General features: G+C 38.5%; 2 protein-coding genes across 9 annotated transcripts in view; one reads left to right on the plus strand and one right to left on the minus strand.

The window, feature by feature from the left end:
- Positions 1–66: 66 nt before the first annotated feature.
- The window catches only part of RINT1 (RAD50 interactor 1), a 29,247-nt gene continuing 15,564 nt past the window's right edge, over positions 67–13,749 (minus strand). Inside the window, exons 8-15 of the mRNA XM_007083940.3 lie at positions 12,634–12,744; positions 12,309–12,534; positions 11,651–11,788; positions 9,758–9,957; positions 5,304–5,518; positions 1,400–1,580; positions 1,207–1,325; positions 67–275 (exon numbers count right to left, since the gene is read on the minus strand). Of these exons, the coding sequence (XP_007084002.1) occupies positions 83–275; positions 1,207–1,325; positions 1,400–1,580; positions 5,304–5,518; positions 9,758–9,957; positions 11,651–11,788; positions 12,309–12,534; positions 12,634–12,744 (1,383 nt within the window). The 3' untranslated portion in view covers positions 67–82. The remainder of the gene's footprint in view (positions 276–1,206; positions 1,326–1,399; positions 1,581–5,303; positions 5,519–9,757; positions 9,958–11,650; positions 11,789–12,308; positions 12,535–12,633; positions 12,745–13,749) is intronic.
- The window catches only part of PUS7 (pseudouridine synthase 7), a 76,171-nt gene continuing 74,895 nt past the window's right edge, over positions 12,474–13,749 (plus strand). For 6 of the 8 annotated variants that reach the window (XM_042964628.1, XM_042964635.1, XM_042964627.1 and 3 more), the window contains exon 1: positions 12,480–12,558. The gene's annotated coding sequence lies outside the window, so the exon portion shown is untranslated. Of the gene's footprint in view, positions 12,559–13,749 lie in introns of all 8 variants that reach the window. The other 2 variants (XM_042964671.1, XM_042964653.1) reach the window with 2 other exon arrangements.

The raw sequence follows: 13,749 nt of genomic DNA on the forward strand, positions 1-13,749 counted from the left end.
CTCAGAACTTCATCACATAACTTGACATCCAGTTGGCCTCCTCTTTGTTAAAAACCAAAACTCCAAAACAAGAAAAGATGCTTTATTTTCCCGTGTTAGGCCAGTTTGTCCTCAAATTAAGTAGAATCTCAACATCTTGTTGAGCCAGTTTGTAAATTCCAACTTCATTTAAGGCCTCGGTGGCAGGAGGCTGCCCTGAGGCTGACTGCAGGACGTCTTTCAGAAGGAGGGCAGAGCCAATGTTCAGATTCAAAACAATACACGCTTCTTTGACACTGTTTAAGAAAAAAAAAAGCAGGAGGGAAATGAGATATCCATTATCTGTATCATCACGTTATTCCATAATATTTTCATTTTCAGAAACTAAACAGCTTCCCTGCACTGCAAATCCACATCCCTCTCTAGAAAGTATTTATGGATTTATTATTTGGCTCTTTTAACATGTAAGGACAATGTATGTGTACAGTGTTTCTATTTCATTAGATTACTATAATGTGATAGGATCATTGTTTTCCATATGTGTGTATTACTCTCCAAAAGGTAATACTGACACTAACATAATAGCCTATTAAATGTGGCTAAGACTTTAGGTAGATTACAATATGGGAAGAGAAACTAATAAAAAAGAAAAAAAAATTCAGATCTCTTACTAAAATAAAAATCATTTTTTCATTTTATAATAACTTTAAAGGGACTACTTTATAATCTCAAACTCCCTCTCCCCAATAATTTAAATTTCAAACCAATAATTCTAAAAATGGTTTGAAGAATTTTTCTGACATTCATTTATAGTTACGCTTAGAACCAAAATCAACATAAATATGTAAGAAAACCACTTTCTTCATGCCTGGCCTACTATTAGGTACCAGGCATATTTTTAATTTCTTCTATTTATTGACTATGGTACAACTGCACTTGCCTTTATTTTCTACTTGTCTCTCCAGTAACGGGCAAATAGAAGCATGAAACCAATGGTGGGAACAAAGCCCAGCCCATAACTCAGATCCAGTTCTGATAAATTTGGGGGGGATGGGGGTCATGGGTCACACCTTAGAGTAGCTGGGTACATGATGAATGTTTTCAATTTTTAGCTGATGCTGTATTTATCCCACCACACATCACGGGGCCCCTAGGGCTGTGAAAAGAGGAATCAACATCCTGTAAAGCTTGATGCCATCAACAGTCATTGTTAAGTTCTGAGCTTACTGTTTGAAGTAATTTTCTGGCCTCTTGCAATAGCGGGAGAACAGGGGGAACAGGTTCCGAGTCATATCAAACTGGAGCTGAGCTGCCCCTCCCTCGTTGAAATGATTGGCAAGAACGATCTGAAACAAAGAGCAGTTCGCGTCACACGTGCCTTTGCCATCAGGGCCCCGGAACGCCGCCCGCTCTTGCTTACTTCTTGGTAGATGTACACATCCAGCTTCTCCACAAGCACCTGCCAGAAGACTGTGAACAAGGAGAAGCAAAGCTGCTCCTCCAGCTGGAGTAAGCGGTCTCTCACGGTGAGCAGCAGCGGGCAGGCCGAGCTGGACAGGGACATCACCGCCTGCTCCGACTGCGACGGCAGCGACAGCCACCTGCGAGGGACCAAGACCGCACCGCCTGCAGCGCGTTACATTTTACTACGGAATCTTCAAAACCTTGTACTTTTAGAGATGTGACCAATCATTTTACATGTGGGGAAGTGCACTGTCCTGGGGCATCATGGTTGGATAAGAGCAAAATGTACAGCCCAACATTAAAAGCCGTCTCAGAAAATAAATATAACTATATCGATACACTGGTTCTCCATTAAATACTCCCTTATTTAATGAGGATGACACATCATTTCCTTAATGTGACTTACTGAAATAATAAATGTAACATGTATTAGCATTAAAGACATCAGGTAATTTTATGCTCTGGTTTTCGGCAGAATAACAGGGACTAAGCACACTTGCAAACGGATTACAAATGCTCGGTGTGACAGGGACTGTGCTGGAGAAGACAGACCCTGCCTGTTCTCACAGAGTACGCAGTGTGGGGAAAGGGACAGAGACCACAGAATCACGACAGTGGATACAGAGTACCCTGCAGGCATGCATGCAGAGTACTGTTGGGGCACCAGGCCACTCAGCCCCACATCCCAGACCAGTTGTGACTATCTCTGTAGTCACAACTACATCTGAGGGTTAAATTAGGATCAGTTTATTCTGATTAAGAATGTCTGAACAGGGCCCCCTGCGTGGCTCAGTTGGTTGAGTGTCTCTGACTCTTGATTTCAGCTCAGGTCGTGATCTCCCGGTTCATGGCTTTGAGCCCCATGTCAGGCTCTGTGCTGACAGTGCAGAGCCTGCTTGGGATTCTCTCTCTCTCTCTCTCTCTCAGGATGAATAAATAAACTGAATAAATGTCTGAATATATTTTAGAAAGCTTTCTATCAAAAATGGTTAAAAGTTTGTAGAGCAAAAGGCCAAACTCTGCTATCTAGACACCTTGGAAATTTGCATATATCATCTTTCAATCTTTTTTAAAGTTTTTATTTTAATCACTGATATTCATCACCAAGTGCGCGCCTTAATCCCCAGCACCTATTTTACCCGTCCCTCCACCCACCTCCCCTCTGGTAACCATCATTTGGTTCTCTGTAGTTAAGAGTCTGTTTCTTGGTTTGCCTCCCTCTTTTTTTCCTTTGTTCATTTGTTATGTCTCTTAAATTCCACATATGAGTGACATCATATGGTATTTGTCTTTCTCTGATTGACTTATTTTGCTTAGCATAATACTCTCTAGCTCCATCCCAGTTGTTGCAAATAGCAAGGTTTCAAAATTTTTTTATGGCCGAATAATATTCCATTGTAGATATACACCACATTTTTTTTTTTTTTAATTCATTCATCTATCAGTGGACACTTGGGCTGCTTCCATATCTTGGCTCTTGTAAATAATGCTGCCATAAACAGGAATGCATGTATTCCTTTGAATTAGTGTTTTCATATTCTTTGGGTAAATACACAGTAGTGTGATTCCTGAATCATGGGGTAACTTTTTGAGGAAACTCCATACTGCTTTCTAGAGCGGCTGCACCAGTTTGCATTCCCACCAACAGTGCACAAGGGTTCCTTTTACTCCACACGCCCACCAACACCTGTTGTTTCTTGTGTGTGTTTTAAGTTTATTTATTTATTTTGAGCGAGTGAGCAGGAGGGGCAGAAAGAGAGGGAGAGAGGGAATCCCAAGCAGGCCCCGCACCGTCAGTGCAGAGCCTGACACGGGGCCTGAACTCATGAAACCGTGATACCAGGACCTGAGCTGAAACCAAGAGTCAGACGCTTAACCGACTGAGCCACCAGGTGCCACATGTTTCTCGTGGTTTTGATTTTTAGCCATTCGGACAACTATGAGGTGATAGCTGACTGTGGTTCTGATTTGCATTTTCCTGGTGTTAAGTGACGATCAGCATCTTTTCATGTGTCTGTTGGCCATCTGGATATCTTCTTTGCAGAAATGTCTGTTCGTGTCTTCTCATTTTTGATTGGATTATTTGTTTTGGGGGTGTTGTACCAGTTCTTGATCTATTTTGGATACTAACCCTTCATCAAATATGTCATTTGCAAACATCTTCTCCCATTCAGTAGTTGCCTTTTAGTTTTGTTGATTGTTTTCTTTGCTGTGCAGAAGCTTTTTATTTTATGTAGTCCCAATAGTTTTTGTTTTTTGTTGTTGTTTGCTTTTGTTTCCCTTGCCTCAGGGAACCTATCTAGAAAAAAGTTGCTATGATCACTGTTAGAGAAATTACTGCCTATATTCTTTTCTAAGATTTTTATGGTTTCGGGTCTCACATTTAGGTCCTTAATCTATTATGAATTTATTTTTGTGTATGGTGTAAGAAAGTGGTCCAGTTTCATTCTTTTGCATGCAGCTGTCCGGTTTTCCCAGCACCATTTGTTGAAGAGACAGTCCTTTTCCCTTTAGATACTCTTTCCTGCTTTGTCAGAGATTAATTGACCAAATAGTTGTAGGTTTATTCTGGGTTTTCTATTCTGTTCTTTTGATCTATGTGTCTATTTTTGTGCCAGTACCATACTGTTTTGATCCTACAGACTTGTAATAGAACTTGGAAGTCCAGAATTGTGATGCCTCAGCTTGCTTTTCTTTTTCAAGATCGCTTTGGCTATTTGGGATCTTTTGTAGTTTCATCCACATTCGAGAAATGTTTGTCCTACTTCTGTAAAACATGTTGCTGGTATTTTGATAGGGATTGCATTAAATGTGTAGGTTGCTTTGGGTAGTGTAGGCATATTAACAATATTTTTTCTCCCAGTCCATGAGCATGGAATGTCTTCCCATTTCTCTGTGTCGTCTTCAGTTTCTTTCATCAGTGTTTTGTAGTTTTCTGAGTATAGTTCTTTCACTTCTTTGGTTAGTTTTATTCCTGGGTATCTTACTGTTTTTGGTGCAGTTGTAAATGGGACTGTTTTCTTAATTTCTCTTTCGGCTGAGATGTAACAGGTTTCTGTACATTGTGTACACTGTGACTTTGCTGAATTCATTCATCAGTTCTAGCAGTTTTTTGGTGGAGTCTTTTGGATTTTCTATATATGGTATCATGTCATCTGCAAACAGTGAAAGTTTGACTTCCTCCTTACCAATCTGGATGCCTTTTCTTTCTTTTTGTTACCTGATTGCTGTAGCTAGGACTTCAGTACTGTGTTGAATGTGATGGTGAGAGTGGACAACCTTGTCCTGTTCCTGACCTTAAGGGACAGGCACTCAGCTTTTCCCACTGAGGATGATATCAGCTGTGTGTTTTTCACACATGGCCTTTATTATGTTGAGATATGTTCCCTTTAAACCTACTTTGTCGAGGATTTGCTGTCATGAAGAATGTTGTACTTTGTCAAATGCTTTTTCTGCCATCTATTGAAATAATCACATTATCCTTCTCCTTTCTCTTATGTTGATGTGATGTATCATACTGATTGATTTGTGATACTGAACCACCTTTGCAATCCAGGAATAAATCTCACTTGATCATGGTGAATGGTTCTTTTAATGTATTGTTGGATTTGGTTTGCTAGTATCTTGTTGAGGATTTCTGTACCCATGTTCATCAGGGATATTGGCCTGCAGTTCTCTTTTGTTGTGGAGTCTTGGTCTAGTTTTGAAATCAGGGTCATGCTGGCCTCAGAATGAATTTGGAAGTTTTCCTTCCTCTTCTATGTTTTGGAATAGTCTGAGAAATATAGGTATTTATCATCTTTCAACTTTTAGCAAACTGGATTTGAGAGTTGAGTAATAAGAAAATATGAAGGACTTACCTTTCTTTTTTATACAATTTTGCAGCATCTTTAACTTCTCTAAAAACATGGTCTACTTGGCGGGTCAACATGTCATGCTTTAAACGCTCCAGTAGGTTAATCATATCATCAAAGACAGAACTCTCCATAGAGGCCAGCTGTCCCAGCTGCAATTTACTGAGGGTGTTATTCTCTGCAAAGACCTCCAGTGCTGCCTGCTGAAGTTGCAGGAAGAACTGAAAGCAAAAATGTATTAACATGGTCATTAAGATGCTTCCTTTTTAACAGCATGAAATATAATTCATGTACTACAACTCACTTGTTTAAAGTGTACAATATATTGGCTTTTAGTGTATATTCAGAATTGTGCATCTAACGCCAGTGTCAATTTTAGAATGTTTTCTTTACTCCAAAAAGATACCCCACACTTAACCATCATCTCCCAGTCCCCTCCGTGCACCCTCCCACCCTAGGCAACCACTCATCTTTCTGTCTCTATCGATTTGCCTCTTCTGGATGTTTCATATAAATGGAATCCTATAATTTCTGGCTCTTTCTGACTGGCTTCTTTCACTTAGTATGTTTTCAAGGTTCATCTATGTTGTAAGATGTATCAGTACTTAATTTCTTTTAATTGCTTAATATTCCATTATACGGCCGTACCACATTGTATTTAGCTATTCATCAGATGACAGACAGCTGGGTTCTTTCTCGTCTATTATGAACAATACTGCAGTGAACATTTGTGTGTATGGTTTTGTGTGGACAAATGTCTTCAATTCTCTTGGGTATACTGGGAGTAGAGCTGCTGGGTCATATGGCAATTCTGTGTTTAGCTATTTGAGGACCTGCAGACTATCTTCCACAGTGGCTGTACTATCTTACGTTCCTACCAGCTGTGTGTGAGGGTTCCAACTTCTCTACCTCTGCACTAGTAATTGTTATTATGTCTTTTTTATTATAGCCATCTTAGTTTATATTTAGTGATGTCTCACTATGATTTTAATTTGCGTTTCCCTGATGGCTGATTTCTTTAAGTACTCATTTTCTCCGAACACAGACTGAGAGTTGTAGTAAGCAGATTTATGAGAGTTAAGAGAATTAAAATGTCACTTTTACAGTGGCATTTTAGGTAGAATATGTATTATTTTTTTCTGCCCTACAGAAAAATAACGCTGTGGATATTTAGCAAAAGATTAAAGGCAACCTAAATGCCCATTAGTAGAGGACAGGATATGGCCACAATAAGTGATTGTTCAGGGATGGACATGAGAGAGGCCACACTGGTATTTTCTGCTGAACCTATCAGAGAAGAGGCACTGGTCCTCTCAGTGCCTGGACAGTGGGAGCCTGGAGCCACCTGTGGCCACACTCCCAGAGCCTGCCTGACAATGAAGCCAGAAGGGAACAAGTCCAGGGCAGCCATGCCTACTGCTTTCAGTTACACAAACAGATTCCTCACCGACTCACCCCACTCCCCCTCCCCACTCAGGCCAGCACCAATCCAGCTTCTGTCACCTACAACTGAAAAATTCCTGACTCTGAATGGCTGGGTATGTCTGGCTTGGCGCAATCTGGCAATGGACAGACAGCTATTAGTACAGAATCGAAATTAATGGAAGGTGAGCTCTGTCCACTCTTCCTTTTTTCTATCTAGGCAATACAAGAGCATTAGTGATTTTTATTTTAAGCGTTCACAGGCTGAAAGACCATGAAAATGGGTAAATAACTTCTTATATTAAACAGAATTTGTAAAATCATAACATACAAGGACAAAAAATTCATTCATGATTTGAGGAGCTACTCTAAATTTGGTTATTCTTCTGTTGACAGAAGGACCCAGTTAATTCAGCAGCGCATTACAAATTTCCTAAGGACAGGGATGATGGCCAATTCATCTTCGTTAACAGACTATGGCACCAAGTAAAAGTAGTTAATGATGTTCCACAAATAATTCGTTGAAGCTAAAAATCTGGCTTCGAATGAGTCTCTTATTAGATCATCTGGCACGAGAATCAGAAATGACAATTTGTTTTATGACAAAGCTTAGCAGAAAATGGAGCAGTGTGGGGGCTGAGTGAAAAAAGTACTTACTAAAATGAGGAAAACAACACATAAAAGTACACAATGAGAATTGTGTAGCATACGCAATAGAATACAGCCCATGTGTTCTAATTAGGTGACTTTATAAACAAATGCCATTAGTCAGTACACTCTATATTCATTTTATGAAATAATTATTTTGTGTCTTATCTTCCTTGCTTAGCAGAATGATACTATGAATGTGGATCTCAGTTAACATTTTTGTTGAAAAAGGCTTTTAAGTCCCAGCCAGAGTCCAGAATATAAACTATGTTTATCAGGTTTTTATCTTATTTATGTCTGTTATTACATTTATTTTTGTTTCCTATTTTTTTAATTAATTACCCTGTATGTAGTTAAGATAAAGACTTTTCTGTTTTGTTCATTCTTTCACAGTAAAGGAATACATTTTCTATATAATGCGTTAGCAGTATATGCTTTTTGTTAGAAATTCATAATGTAAAATATATTATTTTTAATAAAAACTTAAAAAAACAAACATATATCTATTCTTATTATGTTTTCAAGACTCTGTCCTTAACCTGGACATTGAGTATTTTTAAATGCCTATGTTTGATTGTATTTCATTTCTGCTTTTTTTTATTACATTAAGACTTGACAATATACAGACATTTTAATTTACCTTGTCCACCTCTGTGACTCATGTGAACACACTCAAAAATTATGTTTTCTAGTATACTATGAACTTATCACCAATCCTCAGTTAATCAAGCTTTCGAATTATTCTACCCTGGAATTTTTCAATTCCCACTTTATCTACCACATTTAAAAAGTGGTATTATTAAGTCTTTAGTTGACATTATAGTTGTTTTGTTGTTTTACTTTCCTATTTTCATTTCATGACACAATCATATAATACTTTACATTTACAATGTACCTTAGTACAGTTTGGTTTTTTTTTCCATTTAATGTATACTTCACTGTTTTATGGTCATGCAAATTCTCTGTTAATACTTTCTGTCATGAAACCTACTTCATGGGACACAGTGGTGAAAACCCAAGCTGATTTCTGTATCTGTACACATGATCAGGGAATAGTGATTCCAAACCCAAGAGCACCCTGTCCAAGAAGTTCCTGGAGCTCCTCTGAGGTCATTCTAATATCTAAACATCATTAAAGGAATTAATCTATGTTAAAGTTTTAAAGGCTAATTAAGTTTCTTCATTTTTGGCTAGAAATACATATTGGAAAATCTGGTTAGCAAAAGCCTTGAAAACCAGTATAGTCCTTGGATTAATAAAAAGAGTAAACAGAAACAGAAATTATTTAATAATTGTATTTAGGCAGACCAAATGAATGTGTGTGGAGAAAGGAAGGATAAATAAAATTCTTGGAGGCAAAAGGCCTTACAGTACTTGCTAACCGGACCCAAGGTTTTGATTTTTAGATTTATTTAAGACACCTCCCACTATAAGAAATTAACTTTCTTGGATGATGTGATAATGGTATTGTGGTTATGGGTATTTTTGGTTTTTTTTTAAGGAATTATTTTAGAGATACATTTTGAAATATTTATCATGAAATATACCTTAAGATCTTCAAAATAATCAAGTGTGGGAGGTGGAGAAGAGGCTTAAATAAAACAAAATTGGTACAAGAAGCTGGATGACAGGAACATAGGAGTTTATTTTATTATTCTACTTACTCATGTTTTAAAGGCATTCAAAGGGTATCAAATGTTATTTTTATTACTTTTATTTTACTTTGTTATGTAATCTTTACCCCAATGTGGGCTTGAACTCACGATCCTGAGACCAACAGGCGCAGGCTCTACCGACTGAGCGAGCCAGGTGCCCCTCAGATGGTGTTATTTTATCTTCCTTAAAGTCCTGGATTTTATGGATTTTGACACCATTTCTCAATCCTAGCTTTTTCTGAGATGGCAATTACCATACATGAATATTTCCCAAGTATAAAGTCTAATTAAGAGGAAAAAGGTTCATTCTATAGACCACTATTTTATGAGACGTTGGCTTTCTTTTCCAATGATTAAACTATTGGGATTATGTAACTATTTGCGAATTGAGAAAAACATGTAATTTAATTACACCCCCTAGGTTTGGCCTAATTGTTATTCTACTAATGTGTAATTTCTGCTTGCTGTAAATTCAAAATTTCAAAAGGTAAAACTGTTAATACTACTAACAAAAAACTGTTTAACTAAAACTGTGAAAAATCTACGATTTAATATAAAAAGCACACTAGCGGGGCACCTGGCCGGCTCAGTCGGAAGAGCATGCGACTCTTGATCTCCAGTCGTGAGTTCAAGCCTCACATTGTGTGTAGAGATTAATTTTAAAAAATAGTAAATAAACTAAAAAATATATATGTTAAAATAAATAAATAAATAAAGAAATGCACATTAACTTACAACATTGTCAGCCCAGTCTGCCAGTACTGTTGAGATATAGTTCACAGCATTGAGAATTGCGCAGTATCGAAAGCCAAGGGAAGCTCTAGTCTCTTCTTTCATCACCTGAGTTAACCGTATCCTGAAATCATCTACTAAGTCCTTCTGTAACTCAAGGAACTGTAGTTTTCTGGAAGCTGTGGGAAGATTTTTATATCTGTCTGTGGAGAAAGTTAACAAGACATGTGAAAGTTTTGGTTCTGCCCAGGACACAGTTATAGGTTTTCCCTATTGACATGCTTTGGTACCTTTGTCAAATAATCAATCAACCATCCAAGTACGGATCTATTTCTAAACTTTACAAGGTTGCAGGTTTCACAAGTATATGTACTTGTCAAAACTCACTGAACTGTATACTTCAGATTTATGTTCTCCATTGTATATAAATTACAGCTCAATTTTTTTAAATGTTTATTTTTGAGGGGGGGAGAGAGAGACAGAGAGAGAGAGAGAGAGAGAGAGACAGCTCAAGCAGGGAAGGGGCAGAGAGAGAGGGAGACACAGAATCTGAAGCAGGCTCCAGGCTCCAAGCTGTCAGTACAGAGCCAGATGTGGGGCTTAAATCCACGAACTGTGACCTGAGCCAAAGTCAGATGCTTAACCAACAGAGCTGCCCAGGCGCCTCACAGTTTAATTTTTTAAAGGCATGAGGAAATTATTGATGGGCCCTGATTTATTATGGTTCAACTTAAGATTTTTCAAGTTTACAATGGTACAAAAGCTATACACATTTATAGAAATTACTTTGAATATTTTATTTGGATCTCTTCCCAGGCTGGCAATATGGGATAGAACCCTCTCATGATCCTGGGCAGCGGGAGAGCGGCATATCTCCATCAGCCATGGGATCATGAGGGTCAACAACCAATGCACTTACAGCCATTTTGTCCTCACACAACCATTCTTTTTTTCACTGTCAGTACAGTATTTAATAAATTACATGAGATATTCAACATTTTATTATAAAGTAGGTTAGGTGTACGAAATGCATTTTTGACTTAAAATGTTTAACTTAGGATACCTTCATCAGGATGTAGCCCCACTGTAAGTCACAGATCTGTATGATAAGGTTTTGGGGTAATGGTGGGGTTTGGAGGTGGGTCCTGCCCCCATGCTTTAATAAAATCACCTTTTTGCACCAAAGACGTCTTCAAGAATTCTTTCTTGGCCGTCAGCTCCGAACCCCACCATCACCCCAAAACCTTATCATGTATATATAATAACCACCCCATTTCAGGGCACCTGGGTGGCTCAGTTGGTTGTGTCCACCTGACTCTTGATTTCAGCTCAGGTCATGATATCACGGCTCGTAAGATGGAGCCCTGTGTCAGTCTCTGTGCTGACGGTGCGAAGCCTGCTTGGGATTTCTCTCTCTTTCTCTCTCTCTCTCTCTCTCTCTGCCCCTCCCCCCCCCAAATAAATAAAAATAAAACTTTTTTAAAAATCACCCCATTTCTTCAACAAAAAAATGACTTCTTTTTTAAAGGAAGGAGAAACTATGACAGGTTAGAAGACTGTCATAGAAGTCTCGTGTCAGATGACACGTGTTTTAAAACGAAACGTCTCGTGTCGTTTTGACACGTCTCGTCAGATGACTCGTGTTTTAAAAAGCACGAGTTCTTCAGGGCGCCTGAGTGGCACATTCAGTTGAACGTCTGACCTCAGCTCAGGTCATGATCTCACAGTTTGTGAGTTCGAGCCCCGGACTTTGGATCCTCTGTCCCTATCTGTCTCTGCTCCTCCCCCACTTGTGTGCACGCATGCGCTCGCTCTCTCTTTCATTCTCTCTCTCAAAAGAAAAAAAAAAAAAAGCTTACCTAAAAGAAAGCTGTATCTTGAAAGACTTATACTTACCAGTTATAACCAAGAGTAGCGTCATAAAAGTTTCTGCACAGTCTGGAACTTTCATCTCGTCCACATCAGTGATATCCTTATATTGGGATATCCAAGCAGCTTCTGATGAAAGCATTGAGTCCATTTTTTGAAGAGCAACTGATATGCAGAAAAAGGGAACAGGTCAATTAAGTAGTTACAGTCATTCTTAATTTTCAGCACAGGTTTTTAGGAGTAATGGTTTTTCTGTAAAAAACAAACAAACAAAAAACCAAATCTACAACCTCCCACCGGTTGCACTATATTTAATACGCTCTGTGTTAGGGTTGAACAAGATTGCCTACTTCTCTCCGCCACCCCTACCCAAAATCTTCAAAATAGTTAAACTGATTAGACAAGCTACATCCAACAGACACTACAAAGAACAGGAAGTACTATGGTACAATCTATAAAACAGCTGTATCCTATACTGGCTTGACTCTTCCACTCTAGAAATGTGGATGGTGCAAGTACAAGAAAAACTGGTTTGATGGGAAGAAAAGGCAACTTGGTAAACCTTAACCAAGAAAAATTCAGATGCCTCTAGTTTCTACCCAGAGCTGGTGGAGAAAAACACCAAAAGTTAATACACACAAAAGGAGATAATATGCTGTCCACTTGATGGCTACTGAACACTTACATTTTCTCTCCACAGTCAACCACCTCTGAAAACAGGTGTCCTCTGACAGAATATGCATACAGTTGGCAAAAGTGCTGGGATAGCCATAAAGACTGTGCAGCTCCCTTTCGAACAAAAGCACCTCATCCACCAGATGACAGAAGAGATTGTCATCATAGAGCAGACATGGGATGTCTGCAGCTAACTTCTCAAGAACGAGCATCATGAGGCCCCGGGAAAATTCAAGCTGAAAGAAACATGTAAGCAGGAGGTAAGGTAAATGACAGATTATTCGCGGACACACACAACTCTAAAACTGGAACAATTTAAGAACACAGTTTCTTACCCTTGCATTTACCGAAGGGCCTACTTTGTCTAATATTGGCTGAATCTTCTCATCCAGAAACTGAGTGTGATTCCCAATCCACATAAGTACCTGAGCCAAGTACCATTCAGGCTAAGGAAGGAAGTTAAAATAGTCTGAATTCTTAAGTCATTCTGACCAGAAAGTTACAATTAAATGGTTCTAGTTAATTGTATACACATAGCACTTACACAAATTAGGTGAAGATTCTTATAAAAGAACACAATTTCTGCTCTGAACTTTAATCAGATGTTTCCCAATGTACTCCCAACAAATTCCCAAAGGTGGCATAAGTCAGTAAACTCATAAATTTACAATACTGTATGTGTTGAAAACATAGCACTTTGGAGATATGTAAAATGATGAGCATTACAAAGAACCGATGGCCTTTAATTTTGTTTTGTGTTCGGTTTTTTTTGTAAATTACGTTCCAAAATAACTTTTAAACCTGATTTTCTTCTGGTTTGTCTTTTCAAAAGGTAAAGTAAGAAAAAAATATGCCTTAAAACAGGTAAAATCATAGAAAAGTAAATGTAAATAGGCAGCTTTTTAAATTGTCCCTAGAGATGATTCTACAAACCTTCCAAGTTTTGTTGGACAGGCATTCAAAAACATTTACTGAGTGGTAAATCCCTGTTATGTGCTAGATGCTGGAAATACAAAAGTGAGTAAGGGGCATCCCTAATCTCAGGGGCTGTGTAGTTTAGGCTTGATGACAGAGTGGAAATGTACTTTAGAAAGGAATCAACATGGGGCGCCTGGGTGGCTCAGTTAAGTGTCCAACTTTGCCTCAGGTCATGATCTTGGGGTTCGTAGGTTCGAGCCCCATGTCAGGCTCTGTGCTGACAGCTCGGAGCCTGGAGCCTGCTTCAGATTCTGTGTCTCCCTCTCTCTCTGCCCCTCCCTCGCTCATACTCTGCCTCTCCTTCCCTCTCTCTCTTTCTCAAATATAAATATTTAAAAAAAAATTAAAATAATTTAAAAAAAAGAAAGGAATCAACATAACTCACAATTTTCTAACCTCAAATTCTTACTGCCTCTCTACATCTGTAGGTTTATTGCCTTGTCTCGCTACTTACTAATTGGTTCTATTCTTCT

Source organism: Panthera tigris, chromosome A2 (genome assembly GCF_018350195.1).
Source record: "Panthera tigris isolate Pti1 chromosome A2, P.tigris_Pti1_mat1.1, whole genome shotgun sequence".
NCBI classification, from domain to species: domain Eukaryota; kingdom Metazoa; phylum Chordata; class Mammalia; order Carnivora; family Felidae; genus Panthera; species Panthera tigris.